The sequence below is a fragment of the Nipponia nippon genome, unplaced genomic scaffold, assembly GCF_047370975.1.
Source record: "Nipponia nippon isolate SJK-2023a ecotype South Korea unplaced genomic scaffold, ASM4737097v1 scaffold_10, whole genome shotgun sequence".
In the NCBI taxonomy this organism is placed as follows: Eukaryota; Metazoa; Chordata; class Aves; order Pelecaniformes; family Threskiornithidae; genus Nipponia; species Nipponia nippon.
In genome coordinates this window covers 34,329,121-34,349,795 of record NW_028262291.1, presented here as the reverse complement: position 1 = coordinate 34,349,795, position 20,675 = coordinate 34,329,121, and the positions used below count along the sequence as shown (strand labels likewise).

General features: G+C 41.7%; 1 protein-coding gene across 8 annotated transcripts in view; it reads right to left on the bottom strand.

Annotated features, from left to right (window-relative positions):
• Window positions 1–216: 216 nt before the first annotated feature.
• Window positions 217–20,675, bottom strand: part of PLEKHH1 (pleckstrin homology, MyTH4 and FERM domain containing H1) — a 59,385-nt gene continuing 38,926 nt past the window's right edge. For 4 of the 8 annotated variants that reach the window (XM_087746522.1, XM_087746520.1, XM_087746521.1 and 1 more), the window contains 11 exons: window positions 19,969–20,145; window positions 19,037–19,134; window positions 16,342–16,519; window positions 15,775–15,930; window positions 13,019–13,119; window positions 11,066–11,207; window positions 10,016–10,158; window positions 6,833–6,962; window positions 4,574–4,660; window positions 3,881–4,027; window positions 218–3,568 (listed from right to left, as the gene is read on the bottom strand). In XM_087746522.1, the coding sequence (XP_087602648.1) occupies window positions 3,392–3,568; window positions 3,881–4,027; window positions 4,574–4,660; window positions 6,833–6,962; window positions 10,016–10,158; window positions 11,066–11,207; window positions 13,019–13,119; window positions 15,775–15,930; window positions 16,342–16,519; window positions 19,037–19,134; window positions 19,969–20,145 (1,536 nt within the window). In that variant the 3' untranslated portion in view covers window positions 218–3,391. Of the gene's footprint in view, window positions 3,569–3,880; window positions 4,028–4,568; window positions 4,661–6,832; window positions 6,963–10,015; window positions 10,159–11,065; window positions 11,208–13,018; window positions 13,120–15,774; window positions 15,931–16,341; window positions 16,520–19,036; window positions 19,135–19,968; window positions 20,146–20,675 lie in introns of those variants that run through there. The other 4 variants (XM_087746526.1, XM_087746527.1, XM_087746528.1 and 1 more) reach the window with 3 other exon arrangements.

Sequence of the window (20,675 nt, the reverse complement as noted above, 5' to 3'; positions counted from 1 at the left end):
CTCTAGTCATCCACTAAAGCTGAGAGAAGATCAGCAGAGAGAAATAAGGAATCAGAGTAGGGCAGGTTTGCACTAGGTATGTGCCTGGATACGAAACACAATCTTTGTCCATATCAAGACTATTTTGACTTTTAAAATAGTTTTTTTTCATTCTGAGAATAATACAGTTTAATTCACGATAACTGCATTTTATTAAGAACAAACAGAAATCTCACAGTATCTCCCAGACAGCCTTTTACATACACACAGCAGTCAGTTAGGAAAACAAAGGCTTTTGTCATCTCCTTCTATGGTGCAGCAACAGTCATCGTCAAAAGCACTGATTAAAATAAAAATTGTTTTCTCTACCAAAGAGTCATACAAAATAGGTATCTACACAGGGTGGGTTGGTTGGTTGAAGTCAGGTAAGCTATAAATAGGAGGTATATGTGCATCCATCAGAGTGGGGTGGTCCCTGAAATACTTGAGTATTGGTGAATATTTTTAAGAAATAAGGAAGGAAAAGAAGTTCTATATGCCATGCTTCCCAATTTAAAGTGCAGTTATGGCAGAAAATAATGAGCTTCAGGACAGCTCTTGCTTATTCAAGATCTCTGCTTCCCATTTGCCCCGGTACAAGTCTCTAAGGACATGAGTGTTAGCCCTGTAAGGCAAGTACAGCCTCTGAACTGTGAACTGGAGACTTTTATGCCTTGAGCATCCCCAGGACCGATGACAGCTTACCTAATTCTGAAGCAGCTTTGTTACTGGTGGGATACAAGAAGCGGGCTGCCAAACAGACCTTCAGATACAGGAGGAATGGTTAGGCACAGGTGAGTGAGGAGGAATAATGCTCTCTGTATTTAAACTGATGTAGCGATACTAAGATCAGTCTGTGTGTTTGTGAGAGAGAGAGAGGAAATACATACTACTGACCACTCTATCAGGATTTATAGTCACTTAAAAGTATCTAAAGGGAGAAAAAAAGGACTAAATACCTTCTCAAAGTTGTTTTTGGCTCAGAACGCTTCTACCCTTTTCCATAACTTCAAGGGATGGTCCTTAAATTGGTAATGTGGGTACAGCACAGTATGTGCAAATCGGTCTCTGTTCATACAATCTTTTCCTGTCTTACGTGTGCCACATTGTTTCCACAACCCACCATAGGGCGGTTTGGGTTTGTTGTTTGTTTTTTTTTTTTTTATGTTACAAAGATGCTGATAAGGGATTGCTTAGAATGATTTTTGTCTGCCCCATGCTCTTTTAATTTGTGGCTTTGCACCCACCATAAGCGTGAAACAAAAACTTCTTGAAGTATCAGCTCCACTGTGTGCGTTAGTGGGATGTTTCAAGGTTGGCACGTACTAAGGAGTAAAAACACTGGTATGGTTGGTTTGTTCATTTGCAAATAGCTTTGGTTTGCTATTCCTGAATTCTTTCTAATGGTTGGATTCACACTGTTTTAATTTGGGAAAGTTGCCCATGAATGCATAATTATTATAAAGTTGCACATGGTACTTTCAAAAGTGCAGTTATTCTTTGTTAGCTTTTTTAGAATGCTTATCCAAATATCTGAACTCATGCCTGGTAGATTTAGATTTTTCAAGAAGAATTGCTATTTTTCATTTATTTGTTTAAAATCCATTAACCTTCTCAATCATAGCAAAGTCCCTTTGAAACAGATTTTAAAAACCCCGATTCTTTAGGAAAGTCAGAAGAACAATACTTGAGTACACATTTACTGACTACCTCCTCCTTGCTGTGCTAGCATGAAGGAAGCAGGAGTTTGAACGGAGCAGCTTCTGTCAAGTCAGAATGGCAGAGCTGGTTTGGGGGTTTGGGAAGATCTGTTCCAGTTGCTGAAAGACAGAAAAAGTACAAAATTTGCTTGCCTTGTCTTCCTTTGTCTGAGATTATGTGCAGTTTCAAACACATCCCGAAACATCTACAACAGTGATTAACAGAAAGAGTCTTTGAAAGTGCTTGTCTGACGGCGGAGCACGTCACACGTTCAGCCCTGCAGCACAGATCTAATGTTCATCCGTTGTGTAGAACAGCGTTGACTCCCGAAATGCATCAGTCCTGTAGGAGCTAGGGCATCATCTGACACCGTTCCAGCCCCAGTTGTTCTGAGTCCTCAACACAAAGACACTACGTTTCCACCTTTATTTAAAGTTGAAAATATTCTTCAGTACCACTGAATTCTTATTCTATAGTCCCTGTTTCAGGTCTGAAATTACTCTTGACTTGCATTGGAGTTATTCTTGTCAGTTTAGTTCCTCTCCCTTCTCAACTGTGTCTTCTTTCTTTCACCTCTGGAGCACGGACTTGGAAAGCTTCTGTCTTTCAATTTTAGCGTCAGTTTCAGGGAGCAGTCGTTACAGGTCTAGGGAAAATGAAACTGTCCTCTTGGTTGTGTTAAGCAGTTGCATAAAAACTGTTATAGTCTCTGCAAAAAGACTGTCTTAATAGTTGTTCTGGGAGTGGCAACATTGAACTTAAACACTGGTAAAAACTTTAACATGATGGCTATTCAGAACCAGAGCACAGAGCTGAAGTTATGTCTGAACTACCTGATCAGACTGTGTCAAGTTAATCTTTACACTCTGGTAACAGCCTTTTCAGTGTATATCTAGTTTATGATGCAGTGATATGCAGCTCCTAATACAGGCAGTATTCAGCAGGATGCGTCCTTGTACAGGTTTCATGCCACATGCCACAGTATCCATTACCACCTGTTTTTACTTTTAATAGGACTGTGTCCTCAGCCCACTGCAGTCAGATTCAAGCCTATACACCACTCAAATCTGCCTTGCAGAGGTTGCAGTCTCATTTAGGTAAAAAGTGAGCAAGTTAGGGATTGATGCAAACAGAAGGTTATTGGAAATAATGATAGTAACTGCAAGGGGCAATGATGAGGAAAAGAGGTCACTAGGAGTTTTAAGAGCTGGACTGAGATTCCAGACACAGGGTGTGCAGTGATCTAAAGGCAAGTGCAAAGCTGAAAACGGGAGGGATCAAAGAAAACGTATGTGCTTGTAAGCAAAGCAGTAAGATCAGGAGACGGAAGAAGAATGGATGGAAGGAAAGAGAGCAGATGCAATGTGACTGGAGCACTGTGCAGGCAAATGACCTGAGGCATGGTATTTTGGATGGAGTGTGGCATGGAAAGGAAACTCCTGCACAGGCCCCAAAATCAACATTTTTTTTTTAAGAGAAAGGACACTGCCTCTACCCACACTAAGGAACTTTGTCTATTATTATGGAAAAAGAATCAGAGCCCGCATTAAAGTAAGGTGTGTAACCAGCCAAATCATAGCAGTCTGTAATTCAGTACAGAGCAGTGCAAAAAAAACCAACCCAAAAAACCCAAACAAAACCCCAAATCCCCAAAGTCATTTGGAATGAGCCCTCAGAGCAGGGTGGGCCCCTTAGTGCTTCGGGGTACCGAAGGAAAAAAGCACCGACTTTCAGTCTCCCAGAGCTTGTTAGCAGGTGTTTTGCTTCGGGAGGGCTGTGTAGAAGATAGGAGTGAAGGTGTTGAATGGTAGTTAATATAGCTGGCAATAAGAAGTGTTGCTTCAACAATCTAGGGAAAAAAGAAAATGATTAACTGGAAGTCAATTAGAGGTAAGAGTGCCCTTTGATTTTTAGAATCTATTGCCTGCATAACTTTTGCAAATGGCTTTCTCACTTGGAATTGGTTGGTTTTGAAACGAAGGTCTGTCTTTAAGAGCTAGGTAGAATAAGTCTCTTGATTAAAGGTTCCAGCTTACAAGGGATTTATTGAATGTATATAGCTAGTGCAGCAGCCACAAGTACCAGTCCCCAGGGCTTGTACAAAATGCCCAGCTGTGATGCTGCCAGCTGAAAAGAAACTCACTGTTCATTTTGTAATTACCTTTGGAATTGCCATTGTGAAAAGGAGTTTTTCAGTGCTTTTTTTTCCAGAACTCCGTTCTTTCATTTGACCAACTACAATCATGAAGTCTTCTCGACAGCCTCCAAAGGTCAGCACAGAGGAGTATGAATAAGAGACCTTCAAGTGCTGCAGACAACAGAGAGTTTGAAAGAGTCATAGTTCTGTAAAAGAAAAAACGGCCACCTTAAACTAATATATTTGCTGCTTACTGCAAGAACACCAGATCTCCAGCAGTAACAGGCAGTATGGGTAATTGGCTCTATAGGTAACAGCCGGGAGAGAAATCTCAAATGAGAATTGCATTTCTAGTTTTCTCCTAGCTTGCTCAATGCCTCACTGCTTCAGAGCAATAGTCCAAATTTTGTTATATCCCAGACGGTGGTAGTAAAGCACATACCACTGGGATTTTGCAAGATGAATGAGCATGTTTGCTGCCCATCAAAAAGGCAGTTATCTGGTTCATGAAACCTTACCTTACACCGTTGCTGTAATTTTCCTTTGTTTATGTAGCATTCAAACATAGCACTGACTTCCCTCATCTCTGACTTCTACAAATTAACTTCTGGATCCATTTGAAGTTAAAGACAAACTTTTAGTGACTTTAAGTGGACTCAGGGAATGTCTTTCTGTGGGAGGTAAGTTATTTTTCTTAAACAGTGTTCCTCACCATACCATAGTGTTATAATCCAGTATGCTGATACCATCTTCATTCACAGCTATCCAGACTGGACAGTCTTCCAATGAGGAAGGCAAAATAGGCTAGAGAAAAAGAAAATTATTAATTTAGGTATTTCTTGACCACCACACAAAGATGTTTCTGACATAAATCTTGGGTTTTAAGGATAAAGTGAAGATGAGAGAGAATCCTATAGGCTTACTGGTCTGACCTGGTTTGGTTTTTAAGAGGACTTCTCTCAAAATCTGGAATAACATTTTCAGATTTACATAGAATTTTGGGACTAGTGGCACAAGAGATGCAATGATAATGAAGGCTTTGAGATTAATTAAATTCCATCAGTGTAGTTAAAACTGAAGGAAATGCTAAGACAGAGCAACAAAACGGCAGTTCTGCTCTGCTCTGGTTCTTATACTACTCCCATCAGTCAGGCAGGCAGTGAAGCCTGTTGGTTTCTACAATACCAGTGCACCCAGTACCATCACATCAGTGCAATTTTCTTTCTTACTGATTTTGACAAATGTGCATCAATTATCTGTTAAAGATGAGTTATGGGTTGTTATGGCTAATGACATGAATCTTTCCTGGGAATCTGCTATTACGTGGCTAATGCCATAGGCTTTGCTGTTTAACTATTGAAAAGTTATAAAATATATTAATCATCAGAAATATCAACATTATTTAAACTCTGGGTGGAACTATTCTATATTCTGATTCTTCTCTGTCGGTAACCTCAAATACCAGGAACCTCTTCTGCTTTTACTGCTGACAGGGGAAATAATTGTCTCTTTGAAAACTTCTTGTATATTTACTCAAGAGGTCCCTTTCATCCTTAGGCTTTATTCCATAACTATATGTCCTGGTTTCAGCTGGGATAGAGTTAATTTTCTTCCTAGTAGCAGGTACAGTGCTGTGTTTTGGATTTAGGATGAGAATCATGTTGATAACACACTGATGTTTTAGTTGTTGCTACGTAGTGCTTACACTAGTCAAGGACTTTTCAGCTTCCCATGCTCTGCCAGGTGCACAAGAAGCTGGGAGGGAGCACAGCCAGGACAGCTGGCCCAGACTGGCCAAAGGGCTATGCCATACCATGTGACGTCATGCTCAGTATATAAACTGGGGGGCATCAGCCGGAGGGTGGCAATCGCTGCTCAGGGATGGGCTGGGCATCGGCTGGCAGGTGATGAGTGGTTGCATCGCTTGTTTTTCCCGTTTTTTTTATCTCTTTCTCTCTCTCGTTGTTTTCCTTTTCATTACAATTTTAAAATTATTATTTCAATTATTAAACTGTTCTTATCTCAACCCACGAGTTTTCTTACTTTTGCTCTTCAGATTCTCTCCCCCATCCCACCGGGGGAGGGGAGGGTGAGCGAGCAGCTGTCTGGTGCTTGGTTGCCAACTGAGGCTAAACCACGACACTATAGCAGCTTTGACTTCAAAGCGAGAGTCATGTAACTATGAACAAGACCCATCTCAAACTTTCAATAGAGGAGCTTTTTGTTGGGTTGGGAAAGATGGTTAACGCCAAAACAAGATTTCTCAAACAGCCACTATGTGCTAAGACATTAGTTCGGGCATGGGTAATAGGTACAGAGCTCTAGCCTGGGATGGGCTGAGGGATGGCACAAGCTACTGGGAGAAGCACTCCCTCCAGCTGTTCTTTGCTCTCCTGCTGATGCCTGTGGGCTGGCAGCTGACCCAATATGTGCTTTAGTTTTTCTATTTCTGCAACAGGACATTAGCAGTGCTTGCTTCTCTTGTGTGGCAAGGAAAGCAGCCAGCTCTGTGTCAAGCAGAGAACAAGACTGAAATACCCGTTCTCCTTTTAGCTAGCATCAGCTGCCAGGCGTGGTTTATGGGGGACTCTTCCCTTCCACCCCCCTCAGTGGTATGTAAACAGTATTTTTTAAACTATCATTGCAGCCTTGATGACCAGGGAAATTCCTGCCTGCGAAAGCTTTGGCAAGGTTTGTAAGGAGAGTTAGTACCCTGTATTATGATCAGCTGATGCAGCCAGGGAACCTTCAGTATTTATTTACTGAATGCTAGCAACCCCTAGTGTTTAGAACATGTTCCTCTTCCTTCTTTCTAAACCTATGTGGTACCACAGCTGTTCATTCAGAACAGAGTGTTGTTCAGTTTTTCCCCTTCCTGAAGTAGAAGCACTTTCAACCTGTGTTACCAGAGATCATAGGTATATGTATGCTTAGATAGTTCATGCTCAGGAACAGAAAAAAATGTGCTCCAATTACCTTAGCAGCAAATATTTTGGTTCCAAAGAGAGGCCATTTCCGGGCCACTGTCAAATAAATTCGAATGCATTCTGGTGGAGAGCATCCCTGCAGCACCATCCACTTCGTCGCCAGCCTGTCAGCCAGTTGCCTTTCAGAATCCAAGACACAAGACAGCATTATTTACTAATGTCTTCCAAGGAAAGGTGAGTAAAATTGTAACAGTTAATAGCTGTACGTCTCATTCCAAAAGGGCTGTTCTACACAGCACTACAGACAGGGCTGTTAGCACTGTCCGTTATGAGGGTTGTACGACCTGAGTTTATTTTAGCATTTTCTCTACTTCCACAATTATTTTTCTACTAGTTATACTGTAATGCCCAGGAATCCCACTAACATATGGGTTGCTCCCTGGTGTATATATTAAACAACTGTAACTACAAACACTCAGGCAGCTGTTACAGTAAAATCATAGAGTCACAGAATGGTTTGGCTTGGAAGGGACCTTAAAGATCATCTAGTTCCAGCCCCCCTGCCATGGGTAGGGACACCTTCCACTAGACCAGGCTGCTCAAAGCCCCAGCCAACCTGGCCTTGAACACTTCCAGGGAAGGGGCATCCACAGCTTCTCTGGGTAACCTGTTCCAGTGCCTCACCACCCTCATAGTAAAGAACTTCTTCCTTATATCTAATCTAAATCTACCCTCTTTCAGTTTAAAGCCATTACCCCTTGTCCTATCACTACACACCCTTGTAAAAAGTCCCTCTCCAGCTTTCTTGTAGGCCCGCTTCAGGTACTGGAAGGCTGCTATAAGGTGTCTCTGGAGCCTTCTCCTCTCCAGGGTGAAGAACCCCAACTCTATCAGCCTGTCCTCATAGGAGAGGTGCTCCAGCCCTCTGATCATCTTCGTGGCCCTCCTCTGGATCTCCTCCAACAGGTCCATGTCCTTCTTATGTTGGTGGAGCCTCACAAGAGCAGAGTAGAGGGGAAGAATCTACCTCTCTCAACCTGCTGGTCACGCTTCTTTTGATGCAGCCTAGGGTACGGTTGGCTTTCTGGGCTGCGAGCACACATTGCTGGGTCATGTTGAGCTTCTCATGAACCGACACCCCCAAGTCCTTCTCCTCAGGGCTGCTCTCAATTCATTCTCTGCCCAGCCTGTATTTGTGCTTGGGATTGCCCTGACCCATGTGCAGGACCTCGTACTTGGCCTTGTTGAATTTCATGGGGTTCACACGGGCCCACCTCTCAAGCCTGTCAAGGTCCCTCTGGATGGCATCCCTACGCTCCAGCGTGTCAGCCGCACCACACAGCTTGGTGTCGTTGGCAAACTTGCTGAGGGTGCACTCGTTCCACTATGTTGCTGACAAAGATGTTAAATAGTGACAGTCCCAATACTGACCCCTGAGGAACGCCACTTGTCACTGATCTGCACTTGGATATCGAGTTGTTGACTGCAACTCTTTGAGTGCGACCATCCAGCCAATTCCTTATCCACCAAGTGGTCCATCCGTCAAATCCATGTCTCTCCAATTTAGAGACAAGGATGTCATGCGGCACAGTGTCAAATGCTTTGCACAACTCCAGGTAGATGACAGCTGTTTCTCTTCCCTTATCCACCAATGCTGTAACCCCATCGTAGAAGGCCACCAAATTTGTCAGGCGCGATTTGCCCTTAGTGAAGCCGTGTTGGCTGTCACCAATCACCTCCTTATTTTCCATGTGCCTCAGCACAGTTTCCGGGAGAATCTGCTCCATGGTCTTGCTGGGCACAGAGGTGAGGCTGACTGGCCTGTAGTTCCCCAGATCTTCCTTTTTTCCCTTTTTAAAAATGGGGGTTATGTTTCCCCATTTCCAGTCAGCAGGAATTTCACCGGACTGCCATGACTTCTCAAATATGATGGATAGTGGCTTAGCAACTTCATCTGCCAGTTCGCTCAGGACACACAGATCCATCTCATCAGGTCCCATGGACTTGCACACCTTCAGGTTCCTTAGATGTTCTCAGACCTGATCTTCTCTTACAGTGGGCAGTTCTTCATTCTCCCAGTCCCTGCCTTTGCCTTCTGCGACTTGGGTGGTGTGGCTGGAGCATTTGCCAGTGAAGACTGAGGCAAAACCATCATTGAGTACCTCAGCCTTCTCCATATCCCGGGTAACCAGGTCTCCCATTTCCTTCTGGAGAGGACCCACATTTTCCCTTGTCTTCCTTTTATCACCAGCATACCTATAGAAGCTTTTCTTGTTGCCCTTGACATCCCTGGCCAGATTTACTTTTATGAGGGCTTTAGCTTTCCTAACGTGATCCCTGGCTGCTCGGACAATTTCTCTGTATTCCTCCCAGGCTACCTGTCCTTGCTTCCACCCTCTGTAGGCTTCATTTCTGAGTTTGAGTTTGTCCAGGAGCTCCTTGTTCATCCACACAGGCGTCCTGGTGTTTTTACCTGACTTCCTGCCCCACTTGTCTTCACATTCAATTATACTTTCACCTTCATCTTAACTTGTCTGTAGTATGCTCTACATATTAACTCTCTCTTGATTTGGCTCACTAGGGATGGTTTGGCAGCTGTCTTGCTACAGGCAGATGGAATTTGCTTCCAAAAGGAGGTCATTGTGTTGGTTCCACCACTGCATCCCTAAGTAGCTTTGGATCTGGAAGATTATCATTCTCTCTCATTAAAACAGTTAGAGCTGAGATCCATGACAGCATCTGAATTCTGTACTTGAGATCTCTGCATTGTGTATGAGAATTTCCAAGTCAGAACATCAAAAAGCCCTGCCAAAATATGTCCTATCAGAATTACTGCATGGCCTGAAGCAGCCCATATGTGCTCGCTTTATGGCTCATTGCAAATGTTAGGCATCTGGATTCAATTGACGCTCGGGGGAAGGGTAAAACAAAAATTCAGAAACACAATTCATCTTAGGCTTAGGTTAGAGTTTGTTGGAACTGAGATGCCTAATTTGGAAGTGAAAGGCTTAAAGTTCTTGTCTAGGGGAAAATTAGTTGGTAATTTGGCTCTTTTTATATTAGTTAGCTGCTGTTTTCTTTTAAAGGAACTTTTTCCTGACACTTGTGTTTTGTTTAAGTTTCTACATCAAATAATCTTGACAGGGCTCTTTGAAACTTCTTAAATATAAAGACAGAATTTTGCAAGTAAAATTTATTTTCAGTGCAAAGTATAGAAGAGCAAACAATTTACCTGAGCTGTTCAGGAGTAATGTTTTGCTTGTAGCGTTTGGGGTAGAATTTATCTAAGACCTGGTGGAGAAGATGCTGCATTTTCGATTGTGATGTTCCCCCAGGACTTGACGATCCTGGTCGATCCAAATCCCCATATTCCACCTAGGACAATGTTATAGTTTATAGTGCAACAGAACTATGGGTTTTTTAGTGCAGTAGAACATTCCATGAATTCCCATACAGATAACTACTGTGTTTATTAGTTGTGCAAAAAGACACCATTAGGCTGGGGAATTTCGTCTACAGCATTTACCATAGTAAATGTGTAGAACAGAGCAACTGCTGAGGACATGACTGCCCAAGGAATTCTTTACTGATCTAAGAAAGGGAAACAAGATCTCAGCCAGCTATTTGTTGTAGGGAGACACTTCTGTATAACTGCCAAGCTTTTGGGGTTTATTTTCAATTGCCCAATTAAAACAACAGCCTATGTGTAAACAGTTTGGACAATGTTCCCAGCTTCTTCATCTCAGTTTACATTGCTTTAACAACTGCAACAATCAGTTTCAGCTCAGTAAGAAACTAGTATCCGGCTTATCATGCTTACAACCCATACTGCGTGTTTTATGTGGTAAAATGCTAAATGCAAGCCTGGAGGTCTAATGGAGGATCCTACAAGATGCTCTTCCTGAGTAAGATGCTATTGGCAGTGTAACAGGGAAAGTTTTTACTATTAAGTGGAATTCTAGTAGTGATACTATTTCCATATCTCCACTAAGGCACTACCTGGAGCAGTTCTGGGCATAGTCCACCCTCACTGTTTCTTCCAATATTTTTCTTCAGAAGAAAAGGAGAGGCACTCCTATAGCAAATTTCCCTACAGCAAAAGGTGTTCTAGCAACATAAGTATGCTGGTATAATGTGTTTGGCATGGTACGTCTCAGACTGTAAGTTTCATAAGAAAAACCACTGTTGATGTAAAAGATAGCTGCTTAGTCAAAGATATTCATTGTACAGCTGAAGTGCCTGGAGGACAAAAGGGAGTATTTCTGCCCATGGCCATACTCACCTGAGCCATCAGAGCCACCATTTCCAGAGCTAATTCCTTATTAACAGGAAACCTTCCATTGGCTATTTCATTGCTGACTTGGAAGGCCAGTAGCAACCGCTCCCGATCTGTCTCACCTTTGGCCTGGCTCCGAAAATATAGCCTAAAAAGCAGAGAGGATTGTGAAGGTAAAAAGATATTGTGAACTGACAGCAGAGGTGGGAACTTTAATCAAGGTGAGTAAAAATAAAAGTGGGGTTTTTTTTCTCCTTCTCCAAAGTGAACTTTGTATATTGTGGGAGTACTGGACAGAGATTTGGAAGCTGAGGTGCTTCCCTTATGAACAAGATTAAGGCAAGGAGGCTCAAAACATGCTTTCTAGCTGTGGAAGCCATTTGAATTCTGAGCGCCAATCACTTCAAGACAGTGAAACCTTATTAAACACAGGTAAATCAGCATCCGTCCGTCCCCATCAAGCACAGACAGGCAATATTTAAGATAAGGCCTTCTCTGCTTACCACAGAATACAGAACTGCCTCTGCTCTACATGTATAAACTTCGGTATGACAGCCTTGTAGACTTGTTATTGTTGCCAGATTTGTCTTGACCACTTACACTGATATTGTTGCTAAAAAAGTCTTCAGTTTGCTTCAGCAGGAAATAAGAGACCCAATTAGCAGGCTTTATTTCAAAAGTTGAAGAAGCATTCTTGTAAATCAAAGCTTCCTACTATTTTTTATTCCCTTCAGACTTGCAATTTCTTTGACCTGGTATAGCAAGATGACTAATGGGGGTTGAAGACAGCAGCTTGGGGAATGCTTCCCAGAACCATTCCTCATGCATACCTATTTACAGCCCACACCATCTAATTAAAATATTAATTTACAGCTGCATCTATGACTATGTATTCCACAGTACCACACAAGATATTCATTCCAGTGGACCAGTTTGTTTATTTTTATGTCAATCTAAGATTAACACCACCGTTAGGACCATAGTGACCTTACACATGTCTTATCAGAGTCCTTGGTGCTAGAACAGCCCAACCTTGGAAAGACCTTATCAAAGCATCCTTGCTGTCCAGTCTAAGCACATTACAGTCCAACAAAATAATACTGCAAAGTTTCACTCCTGAAACAAATACTGCCTCCTGGGTAAAAAGCAGTAATTCCTGCTTCTGCCTCCGTTACACCAACTACCAAAGTTCACAGAAGTTTGTTTCCACCATTACAGTCAACAAAATCTTCATACGTTCAATACAGAACTTTATCTCCTTTTGGTTTTGGGGTGGCCTTTGTTTTGCTCTAAACAGAATTCATATGCAGAAAGCTATTCCTTGTTCTCATACACAGTTCTCCATTCACTGTAATTCAGAATTCCTGTCTGTATTATAAATGATGAACTTGTTCTGGTTTTGGTTTAGATCTTTGGCTCATACTTTCATTCTCTACTATCTCTTGTCATCTTTCAACATTTCTTTCTTTATATAGTCTGGGCACTGCTACTACATGTCTCGTCGACAGTTCTTGCCATTTAGAACATCGTTCTTGTATCTTTTTCATCTTTATGATTCTTCACTTAATTGAAGTTTCAGCATATTCGTTTTCACTGGTGATTTTTTCCCCAGGTCTCTCTTCCTCTCACCTAACACATATTATTTAATTGTGTTTTAGGATCTAGGCAAATGAAATTGTGCCAAGGATGTCTTATTGCGCTACAGCTAGTTCTTAACCCATTTTAAGTCCATTCTGCTATTGCAAAGTGTTTTGGGTTTTAACTCTAGGCCATATACCCACTTTTACACATGTACTACACACAAAAGTCATCACATCTCATGTAGGATTTGAACGCATCTTAGCTAAAATGGTTTTGGCACTAACAGTACTATAAATTACTGGCCATCTACAGAGATATATCCAGTCTAGAAACGTTTAATTAACAGCAGTAGTGAGGCCAACCAATGAAGCACAGTACCTGTTCTTATAGGTCAACTTCACAATTCTTGTGCCACCTTCATATTTCCCGGGATGCAATTCTTTTAAGGCTTGTTCCCATTTAGAAATGACATCACAGATCTTTAAAAAATATCATGGAAAGAGGACAGACAAACTGAGGTGAAACATATGGCTTGAGGGGAAAGTAAGTGAAAAAAGTATCATGGAACACAGAAGATAAATAGACTGTATCAACATAAACACAGCCAAAAGTGGCAAAACAATTCCTTTTTCTATTACACAGTATGTAAAAATTACAGTGTTTCAACTGAAAACTCCAGCTGTAATCTGCAGGGGGACATCTGGAAATGAACTCTGGTCTGGCAGCAACTCTGTGGCTATGTCTACGTTAGCAGGTAGCAAAGCCCAGGAGGAGCAGATCTGCGCAGTGTAACACCTGTTCCTAAGACTCTATGCCCACACTATATGAGTTTCAAAGGGTTTTCCCTTGGACTAGCTTTAGTCTGATCAAATGGCCTGAAAGCCCACTACTATGTTGGATCACATCTTCCAGTTCATGTTTCATGTAAAAAGAGTCCTTTTCATGCTCTTTAGGGTTGCTCCTTAACGTGAATCCAAGCATGGTTAATAGGAATGATTGGTAGGTTTGCTTCAAAAGTGCCCTCCTGAGCCAAACTAAAGCACTAACGTATCCTCTGAATAGCAGCTGTCTATATGCTTGGCTAAACCAAACCCTTGGATGTGAATGTCCAAACTTTGGGAACATTTGGTCCTAGATTCCAACTTTGTAGCTCAGACATAATTTTAGTAACAGCACGGATAATCTCTTTGGTTCCATTCAGCTTCTCTTGGTTATTCCAGTCCTTTTACAAGTGGTCTGATAAAGGCCCCTACTTCTCTTTTGATAGCATCTCAATAAAAGGAATGTGAACATAAGAAGCAACATGAAATACATAATGAGATATCCTAATCTTCTCTTAAGGTGTTACTGAGGTTGCCTTGGCAAGTAAATAATAACCAGTTAATAACCAGTAAAAGTGATGCCTTTGATTGCCTCAAGCTCCTTTGTTTACTCTAATATCTCTCCAAATCGTGGTTCAATTACCAGCAAAGCTCCAGATTATCTGACCTATATCAGGCCATGAAAGTGAAGTATATAATTTGGCACTGTCTGTGGTAGTTTCCTCTTCAAACCATCTAATTTAAAGTTATTGGCATCTTCTCCCTCTGGTGCCCAATGTGAAATTTTGTGCTGTGTAAAACTGAATGTTTATGTTCCTTACAGGCATCAGGGCTCTTCAAAGTTGCCACTACCACTATTCCTCCATCAATGCTGTACGACAAATTATTCTCCCAGATTTGTACCAAAATCTGATATGTCTCATTCATGGCTGCTAGCCTGCTCACTTAAGGCAGTCATCCAGCTGTAGCATGGGTAAAAATCTCCCTATGAAAGACACAGATGTTAAAACTTTATCTGCTTTCCTTTTCCCTTGATCTGAGGCACTCCTCTCTCTTTTAAAGTGAAGGCATACTCAGTAGAGCTTTCTCCCCTAAGTACGCTCATCAATAATGAAAGCGTGAGTTATCTGGAGATAGCAATGAGATGTTTCATAATCCAATAGATGAGATTTATATAGACATACCAAGAGATTCACAGCCTAACATAAATTTGTCTCAATTAGGAGTGTCACATTTGATGTTAGTTGTGATATCTGATCATGCTAGCTAGCTCAGTCATGTTTTAATTTTGTAGTCAAGACAAATTAAACTTTAATATGTGCTAAAATCTGAGTTAAAGACTTTTTAAAAATTGACTAATTTATCACCTATTAAAACAGAATGTGCTTTGTCTTAACTAGTATCTTGGATTAGATTGAGCTAATTATAGAATCATAGAATCATTTAGGTTGGAAAAGACCTTTAAGATCATCAGGTCCAACCGTTAACCTAGCACTGCCAAGTCCACCACTAAACCATGTCCCTAAGCACCACATCCACCCATCTTTTCAATACCTCCAGAGATGGAGACTCAACCACTTCCCTGGGCAGCCTGTTTCAGTGCCCGACTACCCTTCTGGTGAAGAATTTTTTCCTAACAGCCAATCTAAAGCTCGCCTGGCACAACTTGAGGCCATTTCCTCTTGTCCTATTGCTTGTTCCTTGGGAGAAGAGACCGACCCCCACCTTGCTATAGCCTCCTTTCACGTAGTTGTAGAGAACAATAAGGTCTCCCCTCAGACTCCTTTTCTCCAGGCTAAACAACCTCAGCCGCTCCTCGTGAGACTTGTGCTCTAGACCCTTCCCCAACTTTGTTGCCCTTCTTTGGACACGCTCCAGCACCTCAATGTCCTTCTTGTAGTGAGGGGCCCAAAACTGAACACAGTACTCGAGGTGTGGCCTCACCAGTGCCAAATACAGGGGCACTATCACCTCCCTGGTCCTGCTGTCCACTCTATTTCTGATACAAGCCAGGATGCTGTTGGCTGCCTTGGCCACCTGAGCACACTGCTGGCTCATATTCAGCTGGCTGTCAACCAACACCCCCAGGCCCTTTTCTGCCAGGCAGCTCTCCAGCCACTCTTCCCCAAGTCTGTAGCGTTGCATGGAGTTTTTTTGTGACCCAAGTGTAGGAATTAATATCTCATCTATGAATACTAATTTAGACAGACAATACCCAAGTATATTTGATCTTGCTGCATTAAGAAAAAATTATTAGCCATTTAGCAGCTCTTCAAAGATGTATGCTGAATGTAGCAGAGGGAAAAAAAATACCTTCATGTTGCCCTGCAGACAGTGTTCCAAATTCCTGCCAGAAGGATCATCTGTGAACAAAGAAAATCCCATGTGGGATGGCTTCCTCATTCCTGTCTCCTGGTTCAGTCGCTGGATGACTTCATCAACTGTTGAGGAACCATCAAAACCTACAACCTGCAATTGAAGAGGAGCTAATTGAGGATAACTTTCAAGAAACATGATACTGATGGGTATCACAACTAATGAAGCCTGGTTTCCTACAGATTGGTGTCTCATGATTGATGGCCAGCTCCAGTAACTGCACTTGCATATTGTCTCCCTTCACATTACATTCTTTCTAGTACTGAGACACTTAAGACATCTCTCTGTTTTCCACAGCTACCTTTTCTTCCTACGACCTGCAGAGCTGGGGCTGGATTCCTTTCATTTTCTCAGGAAAAATGGCTAAAATGGCAAGGAGGAGAAATAGTGTCTATCTCCCAATATCTGATACGTATAAACACCATGGTGCCACCCACCCACATCAGAGGCAGGTTATGGTGCGGTCCTCTAGTGCCCGGAAGAAAGGCAGCTGCGGTGTCTCACCTGGTAGGTTCCATTCATGAAGTGCACTGGGATGCTGAAGGGGAGTGAGTGGTGGTAGGGATTTCTCAGCAGGATGGACACAATCTCCATCCGGGAGGGCTTGGCTTCGCGCTCGCCAGTCTGCACAGTGCGGTCTACTGATCTCTGGCAGTAGATGGCATACTTGCCTATTTCACTCCTAGGCAAAGAGGTGGAGATAAACCATGTCCTCTTCCATTTCCCGTGCCACGACTACAGAATTCCTCCCTCACGCTTTTGCTCAAGCAAAGATACATCTCTGTGCAGATATACTAGTTCATCTCAACAGACTAACAGCTCAAGTGAAAAGCTACAACACAAACCTGAACTCCAAGGATCTGTAAAATTAAGGTAGACAATGGACTCCCTGGGAAGTGCAAGAGCATCCCCTGCTCCTAGATGGACTGAAGTAGTATAGGAACATCCTCTTCTGTACCCTGTTGCCATCATAGTATCCATTAAACCAAGACCAGTTCACCCTCAAACTCACTGTCATGCCAGTGGAATTTAGTTACTATCATGCCAAGTCCTGATAAGTATTAATGATAAGTTGTAATGCATTAGCCTCACTTGCAGGATTATATAAGTTGTGTTTATCAATTTACATGGTTATACAAATTATAAGTTTCCATGTATTAACCCTATCTGCCAAACAAGAGACTCGAGAGATTCAAAGCAGGCTCAGATTTGTTGATAGTTCAATATAGTATAGGGGCAGTTACTAATATCATCAGTTTACTGTCTACTGAAGAGAGTACTCCACTGAACAGCACCAAAAGGATATAACTGTCTCTAAAGCCAGGCAGGAACAGTCAATTACACCTTTTGCAAAAATGTTAAGAATGTGTATATTGAAGAAGTTCCAAAATGGAAGGATTTATATGGATTTATAACTGCGCTATCACTTTGCAGGGGAAACTAATTCCATTCAAGATGCCTTCAGGAGCTCAGTACACGATTAAATCTCCAGTTAAATCCCTGCAAGCAACATGGAAGTCAGGAGCTCTGGCTTTTCACTGTAGCAATATATTGCTCACCTCCCCAGTAATGCGTTTGAACAGTTTTCAAATGGAGAATCTTGCTTCAACGAGAAGCTGTTATGTCTGGCTTCCAAATGCTCCTGAGCCCTGTGTCTTCTAACCTAGAACTGTGCCCTACTTTTCTTCCTCTCTTAGAGATTGGATATATACTCTAAGGTCACTTTTCATGAAAAACAATACCTAGAATGAAGATCTAGTGTAAATCTAGACCACAGGCATTATGCAGTGTAAACATTCTAGTGTCTTGTTTGCTGTATGAAACAGGGAAAGCATATCTATTTAACTGGTCAAGAAACAGCCATACCTGCTCCATCTGAAGAGACGTAAGTATTCCTAAGGCTAGGCAGAAGGAGCTAAGCTAAGTCTCATTTAGCAAATGCTCTAAATGTAATCTAAACTACAGATGAATCTAAGTACAGTTTGCTGTAAATTCTGTATGTTTGTTTCTAGCCCTCCTAATTTTTTCATAGCTGGATTGTATAAATACATTTCCTCTTTGCTTCTGCTTAAAGTTTATTTGTTGATAAAGGTACTTTTGGGATAAGAACCTGGCAGACCATCAGCACAGTAATGCTTGAAACTGATGCACTAAATCAGTTTCACAGAGCCCAGCACATCCTTATGAAATTCAATAGTCCCTAACAGTAGAGCAGCTCCACTACTGAGTTGAATGGGCCAGTTTGGGAGCTGGTAATGCACAAGTTTGAAGAGATGGTTTCTAGTACTAGCCAGAAGATCCCTAACATGTTGCCTTAGCCAATGGAGAGAGAGCCTGAACATCGAGGAGCACCTGATATCTGTATTTTTGCTTCTGAGAAGAAACAGAAAATGTGAGGCAGCATATAAGAAAATAAAAAAAAACCTTGATTGAAGGAGTAGGAGACCTGTAGCTTGAATTTCAAGGCAGACTTAGGCTGAATATTTTAATATGAATATTTGGTTGAAATGAAACCACTCTTTTACCTATGTCTTAGCAACAGTGTATTCTTGCAGCAGACAACTAGACATCTCCAGCTGTGACCTCCCCACCAAGGACACAGTGAGATAGGCTGAAGACCAGATCACCATGGAAACAAAGAGCACAGCATGAACACTGGAGAACAACTTATTGCTGTTACAGTAGATCTTGCACTGTTTTCTTACAGAGCAAAGTGTTACACACTAAAGAGGTAACAGAAAACAGTACTAGTACATATTTCAGGTTTGTTAGTTTTTCCTAACTTTTAATGGTTCCCTGCGTTGTCCTCTGCCTCACTTTTGTTCTGTCAGTATGCCTGCCAACCTGACAGCAGAAAATAATCACCTAAAATTCTAATAATTCATTCTAAATAATTACTTTGCTCTGTTTTTCTGTCAATAAAAGAAAGTAGCTGTATCAGCAAAAAACATCCCTATGTAGCTCCAGTTATATCTGCAAAAAGTTCTTTTGCTAATATGTCACTCAGTTCTGTGAACTAGCTTAATATAAGTGGCAAATTAATTGAATGACTGAAGAGGGGCAGCTTGATACCATTGGGAACCTTCTGTCCCCTCCCTCAACTGTGAGTTTGAGAGTTACAGAATTGCTTCCGTCTTTATCAGTAGTGGATGCAAAAGGCAATCAGCTTAGCAGAAGAAAGTGCTGTTGCAGTCTTTACCTGGGGTCTGCATGTCGCTGCAAGTGCTGTTTGATGTACCAGAGGAAGTGATGTTGAGGCAGGAATAGAGGAGCACACAAAGCCAGGAGCTGCCAGCACTGTGAACATAAAACTGCACGTCATTCTTGTTCTGTACTTCTTGCCTGTTGTCTTTCATAGAATACTGCAACCAAAATGTTGGATGGTGACCAGTGCTTTTGGGAGTGGTCATTTTTAGACATGTAGTTCAAGATGCTTCAAAGGAAAGTGCTGGTCAGAGGACAGGCTTCTCTTCAATATCTCAACCTGGACTCTAAGAAGAGGTGTTCTACATGATTGGCCACTTTTGAAAATCTTAACTGATGTAACCAGAGCTGAGTGAATGATTAAAACTTAAATTAGTACTTTTTTCCTATTTGCAACTGCAAATCATAACAAAGAATACACTGGGGAATTTTGTTTCAAATCAGACCCATTATTCTTCAACCAGATTTTATTTTCTCTTTTGAGCTGGGAATATTATAATCAAGTATCTACATTCATGGTGTAACTTATTCATTTGATTTACCCAATAATTATAGTGCAAAAATCAGATTTCATGCTTAATAGTAATATTCATGATTTGCATGCTGTTGATTAACTAAAATGGAAGACAAAATTAATACCATGTGGCAATTATAGCTAGCCAACACCAGCTATGAATTTTTATTCTGAATATAGTCTGAATAGACCATTTGCAACTGGTAAACGGTTAAATTCAACCCAAAATTTATTTTGCAAGCAGTTACATTCTCAATGTTTTTCTCCGGGCATCAGTGTCAAGATTCTCTTTCCTCCAGCACACCTTTAGCATTTGCAGAATTTTATGAGAACCAGTCCCACTGCTAATTATTAAAAACATGGAATTAAACAGAAAGTATTTGCAGAGTGGAAGTCACAAAAGAGGAACTGACCTGAATGACTGAGTGGTTCTGGGGCTGTCGGCAGCTGGTCTGTTTAACAAGCTGACAGTAAATTTCATTCTGCAGCTCAGTATGTGTCAAGCAGACCTGCAGTGCTGTCTGGGCAAGTGACACGTGGTAATCAATAGAGGGTGCCTCCACAGGGACATTGATAAACAGCTGACAGGACTGTAAAAGGGTGGAAGTTAGTCAATGCCATGAATACAGTGACTCTTCTCTGATCAGGACAGGTTCGCCAGATGTGTTACAGACAATTAATGAATTCTTCTAAATAACCCTGAAAGGAGGGAGGAGAATAAATACTTAATTCCTATCCCTCCCTCTTTAGTTGTGGCAACTAGAAAATTCACTCAACCTCCCCCAGCCTGAAGACCTCACAAGTCAGCAAGAGAATCGAGGGGAAAATGTGCTTCCTGCCTTCCATGCCTGTGCTTTACCTTGCTACGACTGTCCAGTCTTACTGCGGATCTTACACTTGTAGAGTGCAAGAATCAAATCTCCAGTGGCTTCACCATTGGTCTTACTGACACAACTGAGTTTGCCAGTAAATGGTTTCTGTTTCCTTCAATCCAATTGTTGGAGAGGAAAGGAAGATAAGCTAACTTTGAAGCGTAAAGCCTGTGGGCGACATTGTTCCTAAACCCAGATCCCCTACAAGGAAACATTAAACTTCCTGAGAATGAATGACACTTAATATC